General features: G+C 55.4%; 9 protein-coding genes across 9 annotated transcripts; 5 read left to right on the plus strand and 4 right to left on the minus strand.

Moving 5' to 3' along the window:
- Positions 1 to 1580: 1580 nt before the first annotated feature.
- On the plus strand, positions 1581 to 6304 carry N657DRAFT_577384 (uncharacterized protein; the record flags this gene model as incomplete). The annotated part of the gene is made up of 4 exons (XM_062789247.1): positions 1581 to 1637; positions 3674 to 5614; positions 5677 to 6075; positions 6137 to 6304. Coding segments are annotated over 4 exons (2565 nt in total), but the record flags the coding sequence as incomplete, so codon positions are not given.
- Positions 6305 to 6608: 304 nt separating this feature from the next.
- Positions 6609 to 8247, minus strand: N657DRAFT_692120 (uncharacterized protein; the record flags this gene model as incomplete). Its single annotated transcript, XM_062797146.1, has 4 exons — positions 6609 to 7071; positions 7137 to 7246; positions 7912 to 8016; positions 8062 to 8247. 4 exons carry the CDS (start codon positions 8245 to 8247, stop codon positions 6834 to 6836), a joined length of 639 nt encoding a protein of 212 aa, XP_062645367.1. The 3' UTR covers positions 6609 to 6833.
- A 100-nt stretch (positions 8248 to 8347) lies between these two features.
- N657DRAFT_682673 (uncharacterized protein) lies at positions 8348 to 9182 on the minus strand (the record flags this gene model as incomplete). The annotated part of the gene is made up of 2 exons (XM_062796504.1): positions 8348 to 8531; positions 8950 to 9182. The coding sequence occupies 2 exons, from the start codon at positions 9180 to 9182 to the stop codon at positions 8348 to 8350; spliced, it is 417 nt and encodes a 138-aa protein (XP_062645368.1).
- A 2589-nt stretch (positions 9183 to 11771) lies between these two features.
- Positions 11772 to 12230, plus strand: N657DRAFT_682674 (uncharacterized protein; the record flags this gene model as incomplete). Its single annotated transcript, XM_062796505.1, has 2 exons — positions 11772 to 11894; positions 12000 to 12230. The coding sequence occupies 2 exons, from the start codon at positions 11772 to 11774 to the stop codon at positions 12228 to 12230; spliced, it is 354 nt and encodes a 117-aa protein (XP_062645369.1).
- A 250-nt stretch (positions 12231 to 12480) lies between these two features.
- N657DRAFT_111118 (uncharacterized protein) lies at positions 12481 to 13258 on the plus strand. The gene has a single exon (XM_062785784.1). It carries the CDS (start codon positions 12581 to 12583, stop codon positions 13031 to 13033), a length of 453 nt encoding a protein of 150 aa, XP_062645370.1. The 5' UTR covers positions 12481 to 12580; the 3' UTR covers positions 13034 to 13258.
- Positions 13259 to 13946: 688 nt separating this feature from the next.
- N657DRAFT_692122 (RAD5-like protein) lies at positions 13947 to 17375 on the plus strand. The gene is made up of 7 exons (XM_062797147.1): positions 13947 to 14409; positions 14465 to 14550; positions 14614 to 14706; positions 14764 to 15737; positions 15787 to 16059; positions 16110 to 16214; positions 16267 to 17375. Exons 1-7 carry the CDS (start codon positions 14121 to 14123, stop codon positions 17135 to 17137), a joined length of 2691 nt encoding a protein of 896 aa, XP_062645371.1. The 5' UTR covers positions 13947 to 14120; the 3' UTR covers positions 17138 to 17375.
- Positions 17376 to 19405: 2030 nt separating this feature from the next.
- On the plus strand, positions 19406 to 20748 carry N657DRAFT_577640 (lytic polysaccharide monooxygenase; the record flags this gene model as incomplete). The annotated part of the gene is made up of 2 exons (XM_062789261.1): positions 19406 to 19601; positions 19676 to 20748. 2 exons carry the CDS (start codon positions 19406 to 19408, stop codon positions 20746 to 20748), a joined length of 1269 nt encoding a protein of 422 aa, XP_062645372.1.
- A 627-nt stretch (positions 20749 to 21375) lies between these two features.
- On the minus strand, positions 21376 to 22248 carry N657DRAFT_635628 (Cpn10-domain-containing protein; the record flags this gene model as incomplete). The annotated part of the gene is made up of 5 exons (XM_062791354.1): positions 21376 to 21493; positions 21573 to 21593; positions 21678 to 21736; positions 21813 to 22040; positions 22246 to 22248. 5 exons carry the CDS (start codon positions 22246 to 22248, stop codon positions 21376 to 21378), a joined length of 429 nt encoding a protein of 142 aa, XP_062645373.1.
- A 792-nt stretch (positions 22249 to 23040) lies between these two features.
- N657DRAFT_111491 (Pkinase-domain-containing protein) lies at positions 23041 to 25306 on the minus strand. The gene is made up of 2 exons (XM_062785785.1): positions 23976 to 25306; positions 23041 to 23913 (listed from the first exon to the last, which is right to left on the minus strand). Exons 1-2 carry the CDS (start codon positions 25195 to 25197, stop codon positions 23273 to 23275), a joined length of 1863 nt encoding a protein of 620 aa, XP_062645374.1. The 5' UTR covers positions 25198 to 25306; the 3' UTR covers positions 23041 to 23272.
- Positions 25307 to 26740: the final 1434 nt, after the last annotated feature.

The following is a 26740-nucleotide window of genomic DNA, read 5'->3' on the forward strand; positions in this document are numbered from 1 at the left end:
TACGGTATCTTAGTTGGCGAAAGGGCATGAAATTCTGGCGGTGTCATCAATTCATGAGGGTTTCAATTCAAATGCATCAATATACGGCGTACCAGAGTTAAGGTATCCAAAAACATCCTGCTCGTGGTAGTCCTGTGTTGGATATGTCCAAGTCCGCTGGCCCGGTGTCGGTTGGCCCTTCGCCCTTGAGCAGGTATTATATTAACCCGAGTTCTCAGAAACGGTTGCCTGACCATGGCATTCCCGATAAGAGCTCGCTTCGAGGTCATGCAGCATCAAAGAGGCGGCCCTGTGAGACTCGAGTTCCGGGTCGACGATCATGCAAGTAGTCACCCCACCTCCCACGGCGGAGCATGTTCAACTATGATGTCATCCAATCTGTCGGAAACGACCAGGACATGAGCATACCCTGATGGCAGAAGGTGTGTTTCGTTCCGGCTCCGCGCGTAATCTGTACCACATGTGATACCGAGCAATGTGCGATCCTTCTGCAAGTTGGGGAATTGTCGAATGCTACAATCCTGTTCAAAAGAAGAGTTGAACCTAGAGAACCAGACAGTTGTTCATGACGTCATAGCGTCCCCTCAGCCCACTTCAAACGCACCCCCCGCGGGCTATCGCACAACAGAACCCTTGAGGCGAGGCTGGATCAACACAGAGGTTCTGGACTCGAAGTTCTAGACTCTCACCCCACGATTTTTGAGCTGCCCTGATTATCAGCGGAGGTGTCTTCGGGTCGGACAGCAGCAACCCACAACCTTGGAGAGCAACACGGGGTAAACCGAAGCTGGTGGCACGAAGCGGAGTCAGCAGATACAAGGGATAAACTCGGAAAGTAGCCGCCGATTTATCATGGCTTCCGAACATCAGTCCGGGCGTCCATCTCACGAAGTAGAGCAAGACGACAACATCGCCGCTGAACGCGGAGGCCAGAGTGATACCAACAACGCTCCCGTCCAGGCCACAATTCGGCACAAAGATGCACCCGAGCGCCCAAGGAGCCCGGCCTATGTGGCTCCCATTCCCAAGATAGGCGGAATCCCGCAAGTCACACCTGGAATACCAGTCTCCGACTCGGCCCGACCACAACTTCCGTCCTCTATCGCCTCTCTTCTCGTCGGAAAACTGGTAGACGAAGACGGCGATATTATAGACGAGAAGACAGGCCAGGTCTTGGCCCACGCCGCCGGCGACCTGCCGTCCATGGTCGGGCGGAAGGTATCAAACACCCAAGGGGACATCCTGGGAGACGACGGCGAGCTGCTGGGCTATGTCGCCGACATCGAGTGGCCCAGAGCCGGGCCACCACCGCCAGCAGCACCGCCACGCAGCCTGTTTGACCTCATGGGCCGCGCAAGAAGCTCCCTGATGGTGGATCACGCGGGCAACATCCTTGACGCGGACGGGAACGTCGTCGGCAGGTTCCACGACAACAACAACCCCCTGCACCGCAAGGAGAAGGAGGAGCGGGAGGCCCGTGAACGGATGCAGACTGGAGGACAAAGACCGCAACCAGTAGACCAGCAGGCGGGAGGAGGGGACGGGCAGCAGGGGTCCCCGCCCCCGACGCCATCACCGCAGCCGCAGCATCAGCAACAGCAGGACCAACACCAGGAGCAGGAGCAATCCCAGCCACAGTCACAGTCTCAGCCGCCTGGTGGCGAGGATCAGTCAATGCCGAGGCGGACCGAGGGGGAGAGGAGGCAGAACGCAGAGGCTTGGAGGAAGGAGAACCCCAACGAGAGCCCGTCGGATATCTTTTTGGATGTCAAGTCGACGAGGGAGGGCATCCAGTTGACAATTCGGATTCCAACTGTCTTCAACGGTCAGCAGACCACGCCGCACATTTCGTTTTCCTAGGAAACTGAGAACATGACTCGACTTGGAGTGCCACAGCACAACGCTCTTGGGTGTCACAGGACGATGAACAAAGAGCGATAGGTTGATAGTTGAATCGCGGGGTTGGACCAAGATACCCCAGAGTCCAGGGATAGGAAATATTCGACATGTACTTAGTTTTGAGAAGCGTTGAACGGTTTAAATCGGCCCAAACCGAGCTCATTTTGACGCTGATGATGACAATCAATGGCTCAGAGCACACCAACACTTGAGTACCAGCTCACTCGAACCGAATCAGGTTAAAGGGGCGAGCGCAGGTGCTGTGGTAAGTGTGTGGGAGAACGCATCACTGGGAAAACTTGATCGGGGAAAAAGCAGGATTTTGGGGAAATCTTAGAGGACCGAGTGCCACAATCAAGCCATACCAGCCTTCGGATGACGTCTGAAACGGGCATCTGCCTTACACCGAGGTCGGCTCTCGGTCCTCTGTGGTTGGGGCCCTATTCATCATCCCTCCGCGGTCCATCCCACACAGCGGGAGAGCATCAAGTCCGCACTACCTTACACTGATACGTCGCGAAACGGCCGGGTGGATATCGTTAGCGGAAGCCTCAGTCACATTTCCCATACCGGTAAGGCACCGCCTGCTTTGTCCCAGCTCTTGAACCTGCCTTCCATGCCATGCCCTCATCACGTAGGCACCACTCAAGCACCATCAGTCAACGGAGAAATATCCAAACACAGTACAGCTCACTAACACGATACGTAAGTTTGGTTAAGCGAGCTTGGGTACGCCAAGGATGCAGAAGTTGCTGTACTCCTATTGGGGGATGGGCGAAACATGAGATCATCCCGCCTCCCTCGTGGCGACCCACGTACATGTAAACGGTCGGACGATCAAGGGCAGATTCAAGGTTTAACAAACCGTTAAGGTTGATTACCCCCCCTCCCCAGCCCAAGATGCATGAAGTCCATGTTTGAAAATACATGCCCAATGAACGCCCACCCTCCTTGCGAAGAATTCGTCCTCCTTGACGTAACCCTCTCCGGATGACGTTGAAGAGCAAGAGAGGAATCTTAGAGGGGGAGGGGGTCGCTTTCCTGTGGCGTCAGGTCGTTCAAGTCCATGTAGGGGAGAAGAAGACTGGATGTGCATAAGAAGGGGTTGGTGACGGGCTGGCTGCTGAGAAGAAAACGACCCTGAAAATAGTCTAGAACAAAGCAGATCATCGACAATAACAGCAACTTTCTATATTCTTCCACACGAATATCAAAAAAGACATACCCAAAGTACCCCATATCCCATTTTGAAACCCACCTTTTACCAGCCCAAGACCCCCCCAAAATGAGCAACGTCGGCGCCGAGAATACCCCGCCGGGCTCATGGCCCTCCCCACATTGCGAGTCCGGAGAGGGCGCACACGGTCAGTCCGCTGCGACCCCGCGCTCGCAGCCCGTCGTGCCCGAGTACCATGGCGTTGACGGCGGGAACTCGGGTGGAGCAGACTCCCATAGCGGCGAGTACACTCACCAGGATCCCCAAGCCATGACCCAAGGAGAGCAGAAGGGGAAAGGCCTGAATGATGATGATGCGGCGCAGCAGCAGCATCAGCCTGTTGAGATGAAGGATGAGACGGGTACCTATTCGGCAGAGGATCAACAGGAGACAATCCAGATGAAGGATGTTGAGCCGAAACCTGTTGACGAAACTGTGCAGCGTAAGGAGGATAAGGAGGAGACTACCAAGGGCGAAAATGCCCCTGGCGTGGAGGAGAAGGAGGATGAGGGCATTACCAAGAACTTTGACGCCCCGGACGTGGAGGAGAAGAAGCAGCATGGGGGAGAGCAAGAGCCAGAGTCAAAGACAGAGAAGGCCGCCGACGATGTCGAGGCCCCTGCTGAGGCAGGCACCACTGCGTCGCTCACCGAAAAGGCCAAGCAGGCGTTTGACCAGGCGTCCGAGAACCGGCCGACCACCGAGGCCCGCGACGAGTTCCTCAAGGCAGTTCGGGAGAACCTGGATGCTCCCAGCACAGCAGACCAGGCCAATTCTTCTGCGGGCCAGGAGGACGAACAGCACCAACAGCAGCAACAGCAGCAGAAGGCCCCTGAGGTTGAGGCCCCGGAGAAAACAGAAGCTGAGGGCCGAGAGAAGTCTGAAGTCGCCGCCCCGGAGAAGACCGAGGTTGAAGGCGCAGAGCAGGCTGCGGCTGCCACCGAGCAGGCGCCGGGCGAGGACGAGCAGCAGCAGCAGCAGCAGACCTCTGAAATTGAGGTCCCAGAGAAGACCGATGCCGAGGCCGAGAAGGCGCCAACCGAACAAGCCGAGGACGTTCCTGCTGACCAGGAGAAGGCGGCCCTTGACACCCAGGACGAGAAGTCCGCCGAAACCGAACAGCAGCCAGCGCCCGAGGAAGCAGAGGCAGCAGCCGCCAAGCCCCAGACGCAGGAGCAGCAAGCCACGTCCCAGGAGCCCGAGACCGTGGAGGGCGAGCCCAACGCCGCCAAAGAAGAGCCCGCCATTGAGAAAGGTCAAGTAGAACAGCAAGAGGAGCAAAAGGAAGATTCGGAGCTCAAACCAGACTTCTCCGTCCTCAAGAACGGCACCGTCAACAAGGGCGGCAACGTCGTCTCCCCCGATAAGAAGATAGTCGGCCGCGTCATTGAGGGCGCACTCACCCACCTCGTCGGCAAGAAGGTCGACGAGAACGGTGACATCTGGAGCAGCAGCGGCAAGGTGATCGGCAAGGCCGAGCCGATCCCGGACACGGAGCGCGACGAAATGTTCAAGGAGCCGGCGCCGTTCGAGAGCTTCCCCGACGCGGTCGTCGACAAGGACGGCATGGTTGTCAACGGCAAGGGGGAGATCATCGGCCGGGTTGTTGATGGCGACAAGAGCATTTTGAGGGGTAAGAATGTGGATCCGGATGGTGATATTCTGGACCGTGGAGGAAATGTAATTGGCAAGGCGGAGCGGTGGGAGCCAGAGCCTGAGAAGGAACCCGAGCCGGAGCCCGAGGTGGACAAGTCTATTCTGGCCGGGAAGCGGGTGAATAAAGCCGGGAATGTGGTTGATGGGAACGGCGTCATCTTTGGTCGCGTCGTTGAGGGTGATGTCAAGCGGATGGTTGGTCGCATGTGCGACAAGAAGGGCAACATCCTCAGCGAGAGCGGCGATATCCTTGGCAGGGCTGAGCTCGTCCCCGAGGGCGAGCGCGAGGGCCTGAAGGAGGGCCCGTTTGCTGAGCTCCAAGGCTGCACCGTTGCTAAAGACGGTACCATCGTCACGCCGGCGGGCGATATCGTCGGTCGGCTGACCAGCGGCGACGGTAAAATCCTGTTCGGGCGCACCGTTGACGAGGACGGTGACATCCTCGACAAGAACGGTAATGTTGTTGGCCATGCCGAGCGCTGGGAGCCGGAGAAGGTGGAACGCAAGAAGAACCCCATGTCAGGCCGCAAGGTCAACCGTGAGGGCAACGTCGTTGACGAGGACGGCAACATCATCGGCAAGCTCACGTCTGGTGACCTTAGCATCTGCAGCGGCAAGGTGATTGACGATGACGGAGACGTCGTCGACTACAAGGGCAACACCGTCGGCCATTGCTCTCTTCTTCAGGACATTCCCGTCGAAGAGCCCAAGGAGGATGAGTCGCCCGAGGAGAAGGAGAAGCGCGAGCAGGCCGAGCGAGATAGAAAGCTGGCCATACAGATGTCTGTCTGCATCGAGCAGTGCCTGGAGAGCATCCGGCCCATCTGCAAGATGATCACCGAGGTAAGCCTACTCTGATTTCTTCCATGGCCCCAATCATGGCGCTGCTACTAACGCGGACATAGAAAATCGAAAGGGCCGAGCGCACGCCGGAAGACGAGCGCGACGAGGAGCAGCTTGTGGCGGAGGTCCGCCCCCTGATCGAAGAAGGCGGACGCATCCTCAACGAAGCCAAGGGCGTCATCAAGGGCCTGGACCCCGACGGTCGGCTCGCGGCCAACGCCAAGCACAAGACGGCCGCGCGCGAGGCCACGCCCGAGGAGTACCACCTTGCCGACGTGCTCAAGGACCTGACGGGCGACGTGACGCAGTGCATCGAGAATGCCAAGAAGAAGCTCGAGGGCATGCCGCACGCGAAGAAGGAGCTGAACCCGCTCTGGGGATTGCTAAACGAGCCGCTCTTCCAGATTCTGGCAGCTGTCGGGTTGTTGCTGGCTGGTGTCCTCAACCTCGTGGGCAGATTGGTAAGTCTCGAACGGTTTGGAGAGGTGTCATGAGAAGTGCAAACGACTAACTTCCGACCAGTTGAGTGGACTCGGACTTGGCGGCATCATTGACGGTCTGCTCGGGACCCTGGGCCTGAATCGTGTCCTTGAGGGACTGGGTCTTGGAGGTCTCTCCCAGGGTCTGAAGGGCGGCAAGAAGGGTGGTGGTGGTGGTGGGCTGCTGGGTGGTATCCTGGGCGGGAAGTAAAGGCAACAAAGTTGCATGAAGGAGGGCTATTAAATGTTATGTATGGCGGATACAAGGTTCCATTTGATTTGTAGGGTCAGTAATGTCGTGATATGGATTCGATTTCTTTGCGTGTATCCTGTCATGTCAATCAACGTCTTGACCTCCCACTTTCAACGTCGAAGATTGAGCCCTCTTGAGAAATACTCCACTAATTACATAGCGTTGCTGATACTGTAACCTGCCGAAGATCAGCGTTGTGCGGATGACACCTGGCCAGCCACCTGCTGACAGTCAAAGGAAGCTAGCTCCACTGCAAAATGCAAGGGAATCTCGGAAACAGAACACCTTCTTGCTAGCTAGCGCTGCACATCCTTCAACAATCGCATCATTGCTTCCGCTAACATGACAATTTTCCTATGTGTCCACAGGATATCTCATTATACGGCCCTTCCTGTATTCGCTATCCCAAAAATCTATCAACCGGCCATTCTGCTAAGTTGCTTCCTTTCCCCTCAAACGTAAGATACTGTTCCAAGCGATAGAACATTCACACGTTCGCATCAGGCACCCAGTTCCCCTTCTCATCTTTATGCCAGGTTAGCAGGCGATCATCGGGCCGCGACTTGACGAGCGTCGTCGGCACGACCACATCCCATGACTCGCCTTGCGGCCTTTCGCCCTCGGGGTTGCCGGTGCGCTCGACAATCTCGGCGATAGGCAAGTACTGCCCGCTCGTGATGGACGGGAGCGGGCCACCGTTCCACGTCTCACCGAACTGCATGAAGCTTTGTGAAATGCCTTTGTCAGTATATCTGATGTGCCTCGTATTCTCTTCCGAGGTATGTCTTACTGGTCGATACTCCCCTCAAAATCGCGCCGAACCGGGACGACGACGCGGGCAAAGCCAGCTACACGGAACTCATCGACCACGGGTTCTGGGTCGTGCACGGTGAACTTTGCCTTCCGGTGTTCTTGCGGCTCAGAAATAGGGGTACATAACATACACTACCGTCCCATCCGTATTGCGGGTTATGAAGGGCAATGTGACCTCGGCCACTTATTCATTTGATCCCATTCGAACGCTTGCTCGAAGAAGCGCACGTAGACCCCCTCGGCTTCCGCCTCGTAGAGGTCAATTTCTTCGAATCCGGTCAAAGACTCCTTTGAGATTGAACCGAAAAGCTCATAGTGCTGGGCGGTAGAATTGAGATGCAGTTCTTCTTGAGCTCTGTCTTGATGATGCTGAGGTTGGCAGGGAATTCTTCGAGCGTCGCCGGAGTCAGCCACTTACTGTACTTGGCACGAAAGGAGACAAGACCCAGAGCTTTCTTCAACGGCAAACGAAATACTCACGTCCTCTGCAGAAGGAACACCGCTATCCAACTTGATTCTCGCCAGCTTCTCCTCATACTACGCCACCCTCGCCTTATATGCCGTCGTCAACTTTGCATGTGTCTCATTCTGCCATTGCTGCACCCGCTGCTCCGTGCACCGACACAGGACCGTCACCTTCACGACGAGGTCCTTCATGCGCCACGTGTTGAACGCCCAGGGCGGAACACCGCCTTCGCCTTCGCCTTCGCCGCGTGTGACGTGGTTGACGATGGATGTGCTCCGCGACAGACATCCCAATCCTTGAAGCGGTAGGCCTCGGCGGCGACGATGACCTCGAGGAGGCTTTCTTTGTCCCACACGTTGGCCACGACTGAGACGGTCGCGGGGATGCCTTCCTAACCGGAAGGAATGTTGATCAGGGCACCATGGTCGTAGTCTACGCTCGAGTCGCCGCCGGCGGCGGCCTTGGCTTGGTCGCTGACGACGATGAAGTCTTCGGGCGGCGGGAGGACGTCGGTGGCTTGGTAACGGGTGACCAGCCTGCCAATGGCTGTTGTGCTTACCTCGCTGGGGTCTAGGGCGAACTCCATGGGCTTCTCGGCGAGGATGAAGGCCTCCTTGCTCATTTCGAACCGTGTAGTTGAGATCTGCTCACGCTCTCCGCTGGCGTTTGTCTCTGTTTCGGCAGGATCATGGCCTCGGATCGTGTTGTCTTGGTGTAGCTCCTCATCTTGCTCTCCGCCCTGAGGACGTTTCCACCTGGGCAATGTCGGCTCCCTGATATCCCTCGAGCGTTTGCCTGACGACGAAGTCTCCCACTCCCGAGGGTCCGATCTTGCCCTTGGTGTGCGGGATCCCCTTGCCGAGGGACTGCGTGTGAAGTGCAGCCTCCATCTCAGCCACGCCGGCCCTGCAGCCGTAGAGCAGAGCCGTTGCCTTTGAGATGACGGGATCTCGCCTAACCACATATGCATCGCTCGCACGGGTGTATGTGATATGCTCTGCCTCGGGAACTAGCCCCTTGAGCGCGGATATGCTACTGGCTTGCTCGCGACGGAGTGTGTTTACAACAATTGGGAGAGTACGTTAGGGACCTGGCTAGTTAAGCCTGCCATAAAAACCAGCGATCTGGAGCGAACTGGTGCAAACAAAGACTCTCAAAGTCGAGAGGGCCTACCGTTTTACTGGCGTTGTGGTAAGGTTCAAGCCTCTCGCTATGAGAACACCTCTCGCAGCCTCACTGAGACGCGACATAGGGGCGTCTTTGAATCGAGGGATCCTGTGGGCAGGCTGGACAGGGGCAAACTGGCCTTTCGGAGTAAGCGTACCAGCCGACGCGAACAGAGCCGTAGCCAGGTTGAATGCTCCTACAGGCTCCGTGGTCGCCACCGGTGGTGTTGGCGTGGGACCGGCTGTTGCTAATTCCGCCGACTCCCTGGGTCCTTCGGTTGGAGACTCCGGGAGGAAGATTCCCCTCCGGAAGGATGGGTGGCTTGACAGGCATGGATCGGTCGACGGCAATTGACCTCAGCGCACCTTGATAGTCAATCGTGCGGGCCATGACAGCCTTGGAAGTGCATCCAGGATCACTGGGACGCCAACATCTCCCTCGGGGCTAACACTCTGGAGTAGTTCGAGGCTGAGTCTCACAAGCTCTCCGATTTTCGTGTCTAGTTCGGCATGCTTCCGCAAGATATTCTTGGCATCGACCTCATTTCTCTCTGCCACCTTTTTAGCCTCTTCCTCTGCTTCCTGCGTTCCTCATCCGAGGCCGCAATCATGGACTTGAGATCTGCGGTGACTAGGAGGAGCAGGTTCCGCTTGCGATGGAGAGCGGCGTGTGGCTCCGTGGCTTGCATCCCTTCGACTACCTTCCACAGGGATGGAGAGCCGGGAGGAATCCACGTGCTGAGAGAGCGATGGGCTTGCAGACACTCATAGATCCCGTTTTTATACATGACCTTGTCTTTGACGCGGTCGTCCGTTCTGCAACCCACTCTGGCGCAGAGTGAGGAGGCGGGTCTCGATGATCGACGGCGTCGTCGTCATCACGGTATTTCGCAGCGCTTCGAATCAGCTCGAGGTCATACAGCTGGTTCGCTAGCGCCTCAATCGAACGCCAGTGTTCTTCCTATACCAGCAATCCTCAAGTCAGCTCTAAACCAGAACTCATGCCTGCTAGCAATGAACTTGACTAACCTGGACAACTTGATGGCAATGACAGAGTCTCGGAGCCCCCGGAGAAGAGTGGTGAACTCATCATTTATGATGACGTCGACGTCGTCAACTCCGACGTCAAACACGAGTGGCACAATGATTTCCACATCCTTTGTCGTCAAGGCTTTGATGGTTTCAACTTAATCAATCTTGACACTGAAGGCGCGGAGTTTTTCCTGGAACCTTGGGGCAGCAGTGTTCTTGATAAACTTGTCAGAGTCAATGGAACGCTTAGCCACAGTACGGATCTCGCCCCGGGCATTGGTTTTGGAATAGGCATTGGGAAGCGATTTCTGAATTCCTGAATCTTGAACTACAGTAGTTTGATGTGCCCACCAGTAGCAGCAGGATTATTAGCGATAGGGGCTAGGGGATGACCAAGTTAGTACTAATGTGGTCGAGTGGTAGTCGACAATTGCGAACTCAAGTCTAATGAGCAGGAAACGAAACAAAGCTTCAGACATGGTGAGCTAGATGCTGTTCTCTGCGACGAGATGAGGCTTGAGGCAGGTAATAAGCAAGATTTGATGTGCACAGACAAATTGGCTCGAAAGGCCGGATAGTCGGCCCTTGCATTAGTATTTACACTCATTCGGGGGTCTCCGCCGCCGGAGGGGATGTCTCTTGAATAAAGGGCAGGCGGAACCGCCCAAAGGCATTTCAAATTCAGCAATTAAGCATTCGAAATACAGTCCTCCGGTGGCCTCTGCGTCTCAACTGCTTAAATTGGACCAACCTCTTCTCTTGTCAAGTCGACCTCTCACAAACCACAGAAATTTGATACCGGTAACTGACGACTCCATGTCCTCACAGCAACACTTGATTGACGGCAGGCTGACAATTTGCTACCGAACTGCGGCATCCCAGTCCATTGATGATCCAAGGTACCTTACTTCTACCATGACCATTAATGACAGATGACAGACTACAGTGGGGGCGGGGTGTTGACTCCAGTTTACTCCTCCCATCTCAAGTCTCTCCAAACATCGACCTCCGAGTCATCATGACATCGCTCTAAGATACAGGATGAGTACGGGGCTCTTAGCTACCTTATTGATGGTATACGTCAAATCTTAGTACTCGACTGCTAATTATTACTCCCGTGTAAGGCACATACTTACCTGCATCCCTTATGCCCTTCCCGCAGTTATTAGTAAGGCTATGCGACACGGCGGTCTTCCTGATTAAGCCTGATGTCTCTGCTCTAAAGCTCTGGATTCTTTTGATCATTGCTACCTCATACGGGTTCGAATTAGGCAAAAATCATGGCTCGTATTGATCGCTACACTCAGGCTGCTGCAGAGCAGTTGCAAGCTATCGCGCAGAGCTCATCTCCAAAAATCTACCTAGCTTAGATCTGGCTCACTCATACCGAACATGGGAAATAATTATGGAACAACTGCAGAAGCCCGCAACAATCCTCGAATACGACAAGGAGGGCCCGAAGCTCATCTTTGGTCTAACGGAAGCGGATCAATAGAGATTGGAGTACTAGAACTGGGCTGCTCTCGAGCTTAATCCAGAATCCAGACGCTGGAATCCAAGGAGCGCTAAATGACCAAACAAAATGGACGAGTATCAGAACTGTGGCTTGAGCCTCATCCAACATCGGAGACTGCGGATGCACTATACTGCGGATAAGGCCAACGGTGTTGGATATCTAATACCTGATAACCCAATGTTTGGGAAGGTCATGGCAGTTATTGCCATTGAACTCGCCGACCGAACCATGAAACAGCGCCTGACAGCTTAATTCTTGCTCTTGCCGGCCGAGCTCAGATAGCACCTCTTCCTTGCGCAGCGGAAAGACGTGGTTGCGCTGTTGAGAGTGGCTCAGCTACTGCCTCTGGATGTCAAACACACCACCGTCGACGTCCCCAGGCTGGTTAAAGGAGCAGAATTCGTCATCGGAATGATTTCCTTGATTGGTGACATGGTCGCCGCCTACAAGATATACACTGGGGCAGACCTGTTCGGCTACCCCCTCACAAACGTGAAGAGAGGCGGCATTGCCGCAACAATTTTGCTGCCTTTTATTGGGAAACTCGTGATGGGGGTGAGCCTTTTACAGGGAGGCACGTCTCGCCAGGCTGTCTGGACGGGACGCTGTGGGTTGGTCAAGAGCCACTAAGGCCAGCGCAGTGATTGCCAAGACTCGCAGAAGCTTGCTGCTTTGCGCAAGGCCGAGGAAGTCATCAGAAAGGTAGGCCACCTCAACATGTCGCTAGCGGACGAAGCGGCCAAGGCACTGGATGTGGTGAAGTCGGGCGGCGCCGGAGCGGCCGTGAACTTTGCCGTCGATCCGAGAGTCGCCGATGCGTTGGCCGCGCTAGTCGCCCGCTCCCAACTTCACGCGAGCTTGGATGTCTTCGGGTTGGAACGAGTCCTCTGAAAAGGTGACAACAACATAAAAGGCCAACTCATGGAAGAGCTCCCGGAGTTCCGAATCGTGCCCTGGTTGTGCGAGCGTTGGGGCGGGTTCTCCTTGGGCCTCAACGTCCCGGACGGAAAGCAGCTAGAGTTCATCCCCGGACATCTCATCGTACGTCCTTTCTGCGTCCTGACCCCGGAATTGCGAAGTCCAGCTTCAAAAACAACCAGCAGAGAGACCTTACGAACAACCAACTAACGGACGGAATCCTGGGCTATCACCACGATGGGGTACTCAACACCCTCGCCGTCGAAGCAAAATCAGGTCCAGAAGCCGCCCGCGAGCTATCACCACCAAAGCAGAAGCAACAAATGTATAGGAAAAGCCGGGCTCCGCGCCGCAGCAAGGGACGAGTTGGCAGATATGCGAGCCCAAGCAAAGATGGAGGCAAAACCACGACCAGAACACTTCGGGAGTTCGTAAAGTCAACCAAAAACTCTCAGCTGGGCAGCCAACTCCGCCGCGACATTGAGACCCTTTACGAGCACGGCGGCATCCGCATTGGTGGCGTAGAAACCGTGACACCGATCAGTTTGTCACCGACGAAGACCAATTTCTTTGCAGTCGTGCCTGCGAGATTGAAGCCGAGTCTCTTGGGCGCATTTCGAAAGCAGCTGGAGGCCGCGGGGGGTAAGTCTGAGATTATCGCTGCCGAGGTGGGCACTGCGGAACTCGATGCTGCGGCTAAGCATTTGCAATTTCTTGCGAAAGAGATGGGAGGCCCAGTTCCCCATCCTGGGCAAGCCCCTACTCCGAAGCCGTAAGCCTGAAAAGCTGGGTACTTCATTGACCTTCGCGCCAAGAAAGGATCTAAGTGAGGGAAAGGAAGAATGCTGCGAGGAGGATGGAATATGTCTCGGAGTCTTCCGGCTTTGCTCTTGTGCAGGTGGAATAATAGAGTGACTGCTGGTCGATCCTTGGCATGTACAAGTACATTACATGTAAGGTTAGAGGTGTGATCTTAAGCTGGGTGTGTGATTGAGGGAGGTTGGAACGTTAGCCACCTCGCCACGACGTCAACCTTGCCCACCACAAGTGCATTTTACTTCTCTCTCGACGACCTGTTCCCCCGACAATGTCTTGAACCCTAATATCGTTCCTGCGTTGACTCGGCAGGTACGTTGTCTTAGTACCGCGACCGGCGATGAGCCGGGTTGATACGCAGATTGCGATCTGATACGATCGTCTTTACTGCGAGTTGTCGCCGCTGACCATGGACTCGGCAAAACGTGTACTCCTACCCTGGCTTGTCCGTCAGCGTACATCTCCATCCAGCAGGTACCGGATCATGAAAGAAAATAGGAGGAATGGAATGAACGGAAATAAAACACCAATGTCAGCAGCGTCAGAGGCATCGCGAATTGTGAAGAGGTCATGGGAAGGTGTTGCTGACAGCACCACCCGTCTTCCTCCCTTGCTCGTGCGCCTTGTACGAGAACGGGGTTATGGTTTACGGATGGATGGATGGAATTTATTTCGCCCGGAGGCACGAAGCCTAAAGGGCCTTGGCACGCTAACTACATCCGATTCGTTGACGTTCGGTCATCAACTCGTACAAGGTTAGGGTTTACCCGCTGCAGAGACCCTGCCACGTGCTCACGCGTCACCTGACAGGGGCGCGTTACTCCTTCCCTAGGCACTTACAACCCAACCTTGACCTCATTTGCACCGGCCAATCCACTTTCTCCTCCCCTCTGCAGGCTTGCGTCTTCGGAACTCGACCCCGCCACTTAAAGCATCGTTGCGATCCGAGTTCCCACATCGATCCAATCCATCCAATCTGAAATCATTTGTTTTACGGATACATTACTCGGTACCGGTTGCCGGTAAGAGTCGTGCCACTGACCCGCAATGCCGCGTCAAACCAAGCGGGCCCTAGATGTGGTCGACCTGACCGGCGATGACCGCGACCACCGGCCCGCCAAATCGCCGCGTTATGCTTCGTCGTCGTCCACTGCGCACTTCTCTGCTCCCGGGCCCAACCAGTCATCTTCTGCTGCTCACTCAAATGGACCCTCCAGTTCTGCCCCGCGTCCGAGTGGAAGCCAGCAGTACCTCGGCAATGATGAGGTCGAGCCCTCAACGCAAGATCTCACACAAAGAGATGATGAACCCCAGCTAGAGCTGTATGGTTCCTTCGGTACGTGTCTGTCCAACGCACCTGACAAAACCGGTGCCAGGTTGACAATGAGCAGATGGCAAGATTGTGGGTGTAAGGTACTACAACGGCATGGCCACCGCTGGCGAGGTGGTGGTCTGCAGAAGAGAGCCTTCTAATCAGGCAAGTCAGACATGCTTACTTCCAGATGCTGCTCCTCCGTCGTCTGACAGTCTAAGGTGACAGTATGATTCCAATGCAATCCGCGTGGACAATGTGCTTGGAAGACAGATTGGTCACATTCCCAGGGCAGTAGCCGCGAAGCTTGCCCCATACTTGGTGAGTGCCGTTGCAGTTGACGACTCTGGCCTGCTCGCGAGTACTCACACCAGCCAGGACTCCGGCGAGATAGCCATTGAAGCTATACTTACCGGCGAGAAGGGTTTCTATGACTGCCCCATCCGCATTCGCATCTACGGAACTGGCGACGCTCTTGCGCGGGTGGATTTGGAGGAGCGTCTGAAGAGAGACAAGCTTGTTAAGGCCACGCAGCTCAAGCAGACCCGGAAGGAGAGCGAGCAGCAACGGAAAGCTATGGGCTTGAAGAGCGGCAGAGCTACTGCAGGGTTTGCGGCCACCGAGACGGAGGTGTCTTTGGAACAGCTCGCCCAAACCAGCCAGGCCGTCAACCTCCGCGCCGGAGGGGATATTGTCCAGACGCTGGCCATGGACGAGAACCAGCTGTCCAAGATGCCCGAAGCTGAGCAACCCGACAAGGTGCGCGCCAAGCTGTTGCCGTATCAACTTCAGGGGCTTGCCTGGCTTATGGCCAGGGAGAATCCGGCCTTCCCAGAGCCAAGTTCTCCGGAGTCTGTGCAGCTCTGGAAGCGGGATGCCAAAGGCCGGTACGTCAACATCGCCACGAACTTTACCGTTGCGTCCGTGCCTGGTCTTTTGTCTGGCGGCATCCTGGCAGACGACATGGGTCTCGGCAAGACTCTCCAAATCATTAGCTTGATCATGACTGGCGGGCCTGGAAGCACGCTCATTGTTGCGCCAGTTGGCGTCATGAGCAACTGGGAACAGCAGATCAAGCGCCATGTCTACGATGAGCACGCGCCCAACGTTCTCATCTATCACGGGGCTGCTCGCCAGGCTGCCGCCAAGTCGTTGAAGGACTTTGGGGTTGTTGTCACAAGCTACGGCATCCTGAGCAGCGAGGTAGCCATGGGCGGCCCCCTATCCAAAGTTGACTGGCGCCGTGTGGTCTTGGACGAAGGCCACACCATCCGTAACGCCAAAACAAAGGCAGCCGAGGCAGCCTGCGCGTTGAAGGCGCAATCCAGATGGGTGCTCACCGGCACGCCAATGTAAGTTGTCACGCGTCTTATCTGGAGCTTTGCTGACATGTTGTCTCAGCGTCAACAATATCCGCGACCTTCACTCGCTTCTCAAATTCCTTCGTATCACTGGAGGCATCGAGCAGTCAGACGTGTTCAACGCTGTCATCTCCAGGCCTCTAGCAATCGGAGACCCTCGCGCTGAGGCCCTGTTGCAATCCCTCATGAAGGACCTTTGCCTCCGGAGGCGAAAGGACATGAAGTTTGTCGATCTCAAGCTTCCGCCGAAGACAGAATATATCCATCGCATTACCTTCTGGCCGGACGAGAAGAAAAAATACGAGGCTTTGCTGTAGGCGCTTCCCTTGGACTAGCTTGAAAGTTAATGCTAACAGTTATCAGTTCCGAGGCGCAGGGCGCGCTGCAAGAGTTCCAAAACATGTCCAAGTCGGGTCAAAAGGGAAGGTTTCAAGGCGTTCTTGAGAGATTGCTACGCCTTCGCCAGACGTGAGTGTTCCTCCCTGATCTTTGAGTCCCACAGGCGGCCTGACCATGACAGATGCAACCACTGGACTCTGTGCAAAGAACGCATCACCGATCTGATGAAGCTCATGGAAGAGACCGGCGTCGTCCCACTCAATGATGAGAACCGCGCTCTCCTGCAACAGGCCCTTCAACTCGTCATTGAGAGCCAGGAGGAGTGTCCTGTCTGCATGGATCCACTGAACGACCCTGTCATTACGCACTGCAAACATGTCTTTTGTCGAGCGTGTATCTCCAAGGTGATTGAGATACAGCACAAGTGTCCCATGTGCCGCGCAGAGCTTTCTGAGGACAAGCTGGTTGAGCCGGTACCCGAACACTCAGCCAAGGAGGATGAAGGGGGCTTGGACCCGGAGACCAAGAGCTCCAAGACAGAAGCACTGCTCAAGATCCTCCAGGCTACGCTGAAGAACGAAGGGTCCAAGGTCATCATCTTTTCGCAGTGGACATCCTTCTTGACCGTCATCCAGCGTCAGTTGAACGAAGCAGGTTATACCTACACGCGCATCGACGGCAGCATGAACACCACCCAGCGCGACGCAGCGATCCGCGCTCTCGACCACGACCCGGCCACCCGTATTATGCTTGCCAGTCTGAGCGTGTGCAGCGTCGGCCTGAACCTGGTCTCGGCGGACACGCTTGTGCTCGCCGACAGCTGGTGGGCACCGGCCATTGAGGACCAAGCGGTTGACCGAGTTCACCGTCTCGGCCAGACAAGGCCCACGACGGTGTGGCGATTGGTCATGGAGGGGACGGTCGAGGAGCGGGTGCTTGATATCCAGGCGGAGAAGAGGGAGCTTGTTAACAAGGCTTTCCAGGAGAAGCAGGGGAAGGGGAAGAAGACGACGGAGACGAGGATGGCGGATATACTGAAGTTGCTTGCCTGAGATACGTGATATACCGGATGAGAGGCGGTTTGTGTGGTGTGCGACTCAGTTGCGCATATGGGAATAATGTATAGTTATTTGATAACGTTACCCATTTGGGATGACGGTAGATTGAAGGGCACCGGCACAGTTGTCATGATTGCAGCATGGATTCAATGCCGGTCAGTTTTCTGCTACCTAAGGCACAGTGTGCGCTTCATTCTTCACAGCATATAATACATTTGTGGCAACTAAGCCGAGCGGGCGCAGCACGAGAGCGGATGCCTTGCATGTAAAATAGCTTGGAGGGACCGCTTGCCCTAACTGGGCGGGGCGATTGCCTTTGCGGTGTAAGATCAACATAATATAACGTTATATATACTACATTTGTGATGCTCAGGGAGAGTGGGCTCAATTAGCGGTATTCCAGTCTGAACACACGAAGACCTACAGTGATGCATCTTCCATGCCATTTCCTTGGGGCGAACCTGGTTTTGCGCCGACCATGCACAGGCGACGCTGTGCAATTACCGACAGCTCGCCTGTTTTCCCTTGAATGTCCCAAATTGTTCTGCGATACCAGATGTCTCGGCAATTTGCAGGCACTGAACTCTGGCACGTCGCCTGTCGACGAACATCGAAAAGCCCTGACTTAATCTCTAACCGCCGGTATTCAGATCTTGCGTGCGAAAAGTGTAGGGCTGAAACGGCAAACGTCCCCGAAAGTGTGGTTGACGATCTGCATGGCTACCCGCCCCCGGTACTCCGTACCGAAGTTACTTTGTAGCTGCTGGCGTTTCCGAACGTCAGGTCAACCCTACTTTTATCTTGGTGCTACCCCATTTTTTTTTGAGAATCAGGCAGTTAGCCACGAGAGCCAGAAACCATATCCTACTACTATAAGCAATATAAGATATGCGCGTATGCGCTCACCATAAGGGGTAGTGATCGAGGCTCCTGATTCTTAAATCTACAACGCGATTGATGATGCGGGTAATAAGCGTAGAGATATTGACTGGTTCCCTTTTTCCCTTTCGACTCGAGGTTAAAGCCCAGATTTGAGCTCTACCGTTTGTACTCAGTCGATCCGTACACCTCCACTCAGGCTCGGAGGTGTACGGATGGACTGAGTGCAAACGGTATTCAGTAGTATTCCTTGGCATTCGTTGGCAAACTTACGAGTGATATCTTGTTTCGAGACCTCAAAGAAAAATCATCAATATCTCTACGCGTATTATCCGCATCATCAATCGCGTTGCAGAATCGTACTTAGAAGACCCGAGTTTACTACTTCCAATAGCGGCCGTGTACGCGCATGCCATATATCGCCTGTACTGCGTAGATCTAGTTCTGGCCCTCTGGCCAACTGCTCTGGTTTTAGGGTGGGTGGCAGGCTCGATTTGAAGTGGGGTTGACCTGACGTTTGGGAAACCATGTGGGTTGGAGATCTAGGCCGGCCCCCCCCCCCCCCTCTTTCTCAGCCCCCCAAACCATGAGGGACGTTTCACAGACTGGTGCCGACCCGCTCTAAGTGATGGGACAAATGCAAGGGGCGGATGAATGGCTTCAATCTCAAACGGTGGTACAAGTACCACAGTATGGCGTAGGGATTCTGTTTGCTGGCGCTTGGGTCCATCACTTCTCTGGGATATCTAAAGGACGTGTGAGACAACCTAATGACGGTCGTTAGGACAAAACCCCCGGCGAGACGGAGAGATTAGAAGCGCGATTGTGTCTTATGAATGGTGCCTTTTTGTTTCTACTGTACTTCTTGGCTGTCTTTGGTTATTTGGGTGTTCTCATTGAAGGAGGCGCACGGCTGTTTGCTCTTGGTTAATGTCTGAAGGCCTCCCTTTGCTACTCGGTGATGTCGCGTTGGTTCGAGGTGTCCGGCATTTGGCCTCGAGTCTCCTGGGCCTTCTGTTTTTTGGTCACACCACAGCACCTGTGCCTGTCGCGCTAGAGACAGGACTTGACTTACCTTCTGTCGCTTTTATTTTAGTCTGACCTCTCAGCCTTTGCAAGGCTCCGCAAGTTTCTTTTTGCATGTTTCGTTGTTTCATGTTTCGACGATCTTTAAATTCTAGCCACTCATTCAGCTGCGCCCGGCGGGTAAACAAGCCCCCTTGATCACCACTTGCTCATTTCTCATTCTCTTCAAGAGAAAAACACATTGTTCCCTGGAGGACGACTGTTTTTCTCGTTTCTGGCATCGATCAACCTTCTTCTTTGCATCGACTTTCCACTCTTTTTTCTCTGAGGGCTGGACTGGGCCGTCTTTGACGAAAGATGCGCTCCCCTTTTCTCTTCAAGCTCGGCTTGGCGACCGCCTTCGCCTCTCTCTCGACAGCTCATACCGCGTTCACTACCCTCTTCATCGACGACGTCAACCAAGGCGATGGAACCTGTATCCGCATGTCCAAGGAGGGCAGTCTCTCCACCCATCCCATTGCCGGTGGCCTCGACACCGAGGACATGGCGTGCGGTAAGCTGCCAAGATCTCTGCTTACACTGCATCTGTTTCATGGTTCAAGAGAATGCTAATGAGAGCACTTCCAGGCCGAGATGGTCAACAGGCCGTGGCATACACATGCCCGGCCCCGGCTGGCTCCAAGTTAACTCTCGAGTTCCGCATGTGGGCCGATGCCTCGCAGCCGGGCGCCATCGACCCCTCCCACAAAGGTCCCATGGCCGTCTACCTCAAGCCCGTTTCCGACATTCAGTCCGACTCAGCCGCCGGCCCGGGCTGGTTCAAAATCTGGGACGAGGGCTACGACGGGGCCGCCCAAAAGTGGGCCACCGAGAAGCTCATCGCCAACAACGGCCTCCTCAGCCTCAACCTGCCCTCGGCCCTGCCCACGGGATACTACCTCGCCCGCCACGAGATCATCACATTGCAGAACGTAACCAACGAAGTTGTTGATGCACAATTTTACGTCGGATGCGCCCAACTCTTCATCCAGGGCACCACCACCACCTCCGTTCCCTCCGACAAGCAGGTCTCCATCCCCGGCCACGTTGCAGCCGGCAACCCGGCTTTGACCTTCAACGTCTACAAGGATGATCCGAGCACCTACTCCCTGATCGGACCCGAGATCTTCTTCCCCACCATCTCCCCCGCCATCGCCAATACCAAATCCCAGCAAACCGTGGAGCAGACCGAAGGCGCGGTCCCCTCCGACTGCCTCCTCAAGAACGCAAACTTCTGCTTCACCGAGGTCCCCTCGTACGACTCCGAGGCCGGCTGCTGGTCCTCGGCCGAGAACTGCTGGAAGCAGCTCGACGCGTGCTACAAGACGGCCCCGCCGACAGGCAGCAAGGGTTGCAAGCTCTGGGAGGAGCAAAAGTGCTCCGTCTTGCAGCAGGCTTGCCAGTCGGGCCAGTTCCAGGGCCCGCCGGACGCGGGGAAGAAGTTGGGACAGGACGGGGTCGTGAATCAGCCTATTCCGGGGGGCAAGATACCCGCTGCGGTGAATGTGAATGCTGCGGCTGGTGGTGGCGGTGATGGTGGTGGACAAGAGGCCGAGTCCACGCCGACTTCAACTTCGGCCGCCGCGGCTGCGACAAAGACTTATATCTCGAAGTGCATGAACCGTCGTCGTGATCGCCAGCTGCGGAGGAGGTTGAGCTGAGGGGTGCGCTTGTTGGTGGCGCTCAAGTCACGAGGAACGGGTGGGTGGGTGGGTAGGTGACGGCGGCTTGGTTCGGCGTCGGTTTTATTCTTACGGGGCCTGTCTCGGCATTGATCTTCACTTCTGGCTCGGGCCCGGTCCCTGACACTTTGGTCTTCTCTTCGCCTGTACTTGTACGATCAGTTCTTTCTTTTCGAGAGCGGCTTGGTACCTCATACAAATGTGCCTTTCCGGACCAAGACGGTCATAGCTATAAAGCGTGACGCCCTTGTGTGTGTAGTTGGAAATGCCACCGGTTGGATTGACAGCCCGCAAATCAGTCCCCATGGACAGGTCTGTCGGCAGTTAGAACCTCGCTGCTTACCCCAATACAGCATCCAGTCGGAGCATGGTTCGAGATTTTGAAACGGACCCCTTTAGCATGTCGTGCACGTCTCTCGGCGCTTGCAAACCATCACACTAAGTTTGTTGTTTCCCAGTCACGGTCGTGTTCGGTCATCATGACACAGCAACGGATTGACTGGTCGGATCTCGAGACACTGCATCTCAGACACATCAGCAGAACCAAGCAGAGCGGAAACGGCAGGAGTGGAGATGGATCTATTCCTTCAGCCCAATGCCACCCAGCTATGGCAGATGCACCTGGATCACCCATCCGGTATCCGCAACTGTGCCCCGCGTCACCATTATCACAATTTCAACCGCAGCCGTCTTGACCGTTCGCCTCTCGAGATGCCGTGCAGGACTGTTGTATTTGTTACAGAATATAATACACAGATTCGTCGCTTCGTGGGTATCTATTTTCGGCTCCTTTTCCGTCTTACTCGTTGATCTTGGCCAAGATCCTGCACGTGGACACGCCCATGTCAGCATTATCATACCCACCGTAACAATAACGTCAACAGAGCAAAAGAAAAAGAAAGACTTACTCGCTATCCCGGAAGAGGTGGTATTCCTCCTCACCGACCTTGACAGGCGATCCACCGTACTGCCACAATCATCCGTCAGCACCCTCAAACCATTACCCCGACAAATCCCAACGAAGGTCTATCGGTCTGACATACCTGAGGAATCAGCACCTTATCGCCCGCCGACACGCCCATGGGCATGCGCTTGCCGTCCTTGTCCAGCGCGCCGGGGCCGACGGCCAGGACTTTGGCCTCGTTGAGCTCTTTGACGCTCGACTCGGGCAGGAAGATGCCGCCGGCCGTCTTGGCCTCGGCCTTGATGCGCTGCACAAGCACGCGGTCGAGCAGCGGGACGAGCGACTTGATGGAGCGGAGCGAGGTGGCCTTCAATACAAAAATGACCAAGTCAGCGTGGGTTTGTGTTGAGGGCGGGGGTTAAGAAGGGATTGAGGAGTTGGGGATCCGGCAGGCTCCTTCAAGGCATCGCATCCCGTGCCGCGGAGGAAGAGGAGGGAAGCTCCCCGAAGCAAACTCCTTAGGGGATGTATCACGAAAAGAGCCATGCAGGGCAGCAGGGAAGCAAACTGACCATTGTGTCTGGAGTATAGTGTGCTGACTGCAAAAGCAATCGAGTGTAATGGTGTTCGAAGAGGTGAGGTAATTGGATCTTTGCAGGAGCAAGTCGGGCAGAGGGTTGTCCAGAGAGAGGAAGCTCTGTTTTCACTTCGGCAAACAGAGCGGATCACGATCCGGGGAGAGCTTCTAAAACCATCTAGAATGTCGCCGATTTTTTAGTGGGTCCCGAGCGCTGCTGGTGCGCATGCCAATTGATGCGCACCTGGCTACTCCACAAAAAAGCCTGATTGGCGGCCGTGATTGGCTGTGGAAGGCAAACGGATGCGGAGATTGATGAACCGGGCGGCTTACCCGTTTGTTGATGTCGGTGACTTGACAGAGCGTCTGATGAAGAATAACAACTTAAAGTATCAGCAAGTGCACTCACGAGCTTCATACTAAAGGCTGATTTGTTGGAGTTTTGCTTCAAAATCATGTATGACATATACCAGAATCCGGTATAGTGAACAATGAAGGTCAACAAGTGTTTCCACTCAGTTTCCGACTCTAGGGACTCGACACAGACCTCCTGAAACATGAAGCGACGTGATTCCTCAGGCTCCAGGCTATCATCCTTCAAGTTCGACAGGGCGCAAGACACCACATGGCAGTATGCGAAAAGATTTATGAATTACGACCCCGAATTTTATTTTACTCGCTGTACTGTATTGTAGGCTAAGGATGCAAACTACTTACATCTATCCCTGAGCATCACTTTCTCCAACGCTGAGGTCTTCCCAACCTGTGAATGCTCAAATTGATGGTCGAAATCTATATGCGCCCCCTGATTCCCATCCCAAGTTCCCCGAAAACAAAAACGCCGCATAGTCCAACCCCGCAAAATAGACGACCGCTGCCCCTATGTTCGTATCCTACACACCAAACAATCCCACCTGGGACTTCCTGGGCTTCCGCTTCTTGATTCCGTAGGTGACGGTGCATGCCCTTCCCTCAACCCTTTCCCCATGTCCTTCATCCTCCCGTCACGTAAATTCAGTCCCTCACGACTTATTCGTCGCCGCAGGCGGTTCTAGCACATGCTTATGGTCATCAGCATTCACCACATGCCCGCCCTCCTGCCGGCAGATGACCGTGTCCGACACCCACGGATCCTCCAGTATCTCACTCATCTTAGCCCGCTTCTTGGGGTCCAGCTCCAACATCCTCCCAATGACGTGCCTGCTCTCCCGGGGAAGCAACCGGAGAATTCGCCACGGGCCGCGGATCACCTCCTTCCTTTCGGCGGCCGGCGCCTGTTGCGTTGTTCCGCCCTGGCCGTCAGCCGATGATGCCATCGTTGCAGTTGCAGGCCTCTCAGACTTGCTCCGCTCATCGTCGTTTACCGGCTTGTTGGCTTCGCTGCGAAAACTTTGCGGGTCGAAGTCGCGGGCCGGGATCTCGCTCAACGCATTCATGGACCGCGACGGTGGGAGGATGAGCTTCTTGGGATCGTGGCCAGGCGTGGGATCCGCTGCAAACAGCTTGAAGGAGTTGTCGGACAGCCTAGGAAGCTTCCAGGGGAATCGCCTAAGGGTCATGCAGCAGAAGATGATGGCCAATGACCAGATGTCGACGGCTTGTGGATCGTACTTCTTCTCATCATATACCTCGGGTGCGAGGTACGGGTCGGAGCCAACGATACCTGTGCCACCGTTAGACGTCCTGTTTTGCGGCAATTAATGATATCTTGCGAAGCAGACGTACCGGTTGCAAGGACAATGCTAGTTTCGAACGGGTATCTGAAAACATGGGCGCTCCCGAAATCGATAATCTTCATGATACCGTGTTCGCTGACCACCACATTGTCGAGCTTCAGATCCCGGTGTGCCAGGCCCATGCTGTGGAGGTACGTCACACCGCTGAGGATCTGCAGGAAGCAGCAGCTGATTTCCTCCCGAGACATCCTGCCCGTCATAACAATGGCGAAGAGGTCATAGGGCGCGTACTCCATCACTTCGTACCACTTGCCCTTCTCCTGGACGATATCAAGCGTCTCAATGATGTTGCCATGATGGAGAGACGACCCCATGCAGTACTCGGCCGTCAACTTCTTGACATACTCTCGCTCGGTTTCGTATGAGTGCCGAGGCCGGAATTCCTTGACGGCAAATACCACGCCATCCTCGGCGCGCTTCATCAGCCTGACCGAGCCACCCGCCCCGGCACCGAGTACCTTTCCCAGCTTTCCATACTTGGACGAGAGGCCGTGGTCGTCACCGAAGGGAATCTGCGCCGACTTAGAGCTCGGCGGGGTCCTGGCGCCGGATCGCACCGACGGCGCGGGCGATGCCACCCGCTTCACCTTGATACTGGGTCCCAGTTTGAAAAAGCGCTTCAAATCCGCCATCGAGCTGTTCCGACTATGCGCAAGGCCTTCGTCCGAGCCCCGCTTGTCGCCCAACGCTCTAGGCAGGCTCAGCGACGACGAGCTAGGTGAAGAACCCTTTTTTTTCTTCCTAGAGAAGATAAAGCGGGAATCTATGCCCTTCTGCGCCTGTCGCTTGCTTGCGGCGTACGGGTCGTCCATGTCTCCCGGCGGAGGGGCCTGCCGGGAATAGAACTGAGAGGCGGCACCCGCTCGTGACGGACTACTGTCGCGGGACGGTGGTACCGAGCTGGTAGGCGAATTCGAACCGCTTCCAGTGCCGACTGAGAACAATCCCTTACGGTGGCCACCAAGGGCTGTCTGCGTTTGCTCCCTCCCCTCGGAAGTTGCGGGCCTCCGCGAGGTGCGATCGCGGTCCGTCGAGATGTGATGGGGAACAACCAAACGTGCCGAACCAGGGGATGACGGCTCATGGGTCGAATCCTGAGGAGTGATGATGTCGGGAGCCCTGCCCGGCCGACCGTGGTTACCAGACGGCTCTCGTTTCAGCCCACTTTCAGTAACGTCCGTTCCGGATGGTGTAAGCGGTGGTGAGTGCATGTCGGGGCTCCGCCGGCTGGCGATAAGCTGTGGTGAACCGTGGGTCGTCGAGCTCTGGGTCGGTTGACGACTTGGTTCTCGGGACTCATCATCGCGGGACGTCGTCTAAGTGGGAGGTTAGTAGGGGAAAAGCTACATTGGGGAAACAAAGAATGCCGGGCTGGGCTGCAGCGGGCCGATCGCTTTAACGAAGGGAGAACAGCTTGGAAAAATGCCAATCTCACAGCCGAAGACGTATTTAGAAGACGGCAAGCCTCCAACGTCACCGCCGGTACGAGGCCCGACCGCAAGACGCGATGTGGAAAATACTCACTCTTGACGCTGGCAGAGACATCGGCTCGTAAGAAAATATATTCATTCTGCGTTCCTGGAGTGGACAGGCCCTCAATCTGTCGGAAATCTCGCGGATCTCATCCGACGTCACTTGGCCGGGGCTTCCGAGAGAGCCGCCTGCGTCAGCCAGCAGACCACTCGTCGATGACACATTGTCTGGTGCAATCTCTTCGATTGTCGACTTGAACCGTACGGCAGGATATGTTGGGGAGTCAACGTCCTGAGGATCTGGCGAATTCTCGGTCTGGCCTAGATGGTTTCCAAAAGGTGTCAGCCACCAAGCGCTTGCGATTGCTTCAGTTTTCGGATCTGGCGGCTGAGCATCTGTTTGCGTGGGGTTTTGTGATGAGGGGCAACGGTTTTACTCCGAGTTACCTCTTTTGCGAACCTCCCGGTCTTGGACATTCGACGCCATTGCTGGTCGCTCAGTGAGGAAGGTTGGTGCACCTGCGGGAGAGGACAGGAATAGTAACCGCCGGCGCGAGGATTGTCAAAGAATGCAAACGGCGAAATAAGAGGCCCGGGGGCCGGGTCAAAAGATAGATGACGGCCGTCCGAGCAATGTTTGAGCGAGGACGTTGCGGTTTGGTGGGGGCTCAGCTACTTGGCAGGTACATCATGCTCGGCGCCGTCGTGCCTGATGTTGGCTGGCAACTGTGGGCGGCGCAGGTACCCTCAAGGCCCGCTGCGGAAACCGAAGCAAGCCTCTGTCAGCAACACCGGGGTTGCTAGGACGGTTATTTCCGGGATGCGCCTGTGGATCTTTTTACTCTTGAAGTGCCCTGGCACAAGCTTTTCTGCAATGGGGTCTGAGATGGCATTGACTAGCGCGTCGAGCCCCCAAACTTTGGGTTAAGCAAGCGATTGCGTTAAGAAAAGAGGCCTTTTCGTCGTCAAGAGGGGTTTGATCGTGTTGTTCCGAGAAGCGGCCAGGAAGGCACAGTTCCCTTATCGGCTCTAATCGCAGGTTTTGATGTGAACCGCCTCTTCGGCTGCCCACTCAGCGGCTCCGTTATCAAACCCATCACAAGGCCGGCACGTGCGACTCGGATGACGACCTGATTTGAGATTTTCCGGATGCAAATGCACGCTCGGGCTTCGGGAAGAGTTCGCAATTCCGGGTCAATCGCTCGCCAACCTTGAACCATCCCGCCAAGCTCCGTCGGGGGGCCGCGATACCGGGACATGAGCCCGCAACAAAAAAGAAAAG

This window comes from Parathielavia appendiculata (genome assembly GCF_033297405.1).
Source record: "Parathielavia appendiculata strain CBS 731.68 unplaced genomic scaffold N657scaffold_11, whole genome shotgun sequence".
Taxonomy (NCBI): Eukaryota; Fungi; Ascomycota; class Sordariomycetes; order Sordariales; family Chaetomiaceae; genus Parathielavia; species Parathielavia appendiculata.

Bases quoted from the DNA above. Each gene is read 5' to 3' on its own strand.
- N657DRAFT_111118 (XM_062785784.1), top strand. From the start codon at position 12,581: ATGTATAGGAAAAGCCGGGCTCCGCGCCGCAGCAAGGGACGAGTTGGC.
- N657DRAFT_692122 (XM_062797147.1), top strand. From the start codon at position 14,121: ATGCCGCGTCAAACCAAGCGGGCCCTAGATGTGGTCGACCTGACCGGC. The intron at 16,060-16,109 runs GTAGGCGCTTCC...AACAGTTATCAG, and splicing joins AAAAAATACGAGGCTTTGCT to TTCCGAGGCGCAGGGCGCGC. The intron at 16,215-16,266 runs GTGAGTGTTCCT...TGACCATGACAG, and splicing joins TTGCTACGCCTTCGCCAGAC to ATGCAACCACTGGACTCTGT.
- N657DRAFT_111491 (XM_062785785.1), bottom strand. From the start codon at position 25,197: ATGCACTCACCACCGCTTACACCATCCGGAACGGACGTTACTGAAAGT. The intron at 23,914-23,975 runs GTACGTCTGCTT...ACGGTGGCACAG, and splicing joins TAGCATTGTCCTTGCAACCG to GTATCGTTGGCTCCGACCCG.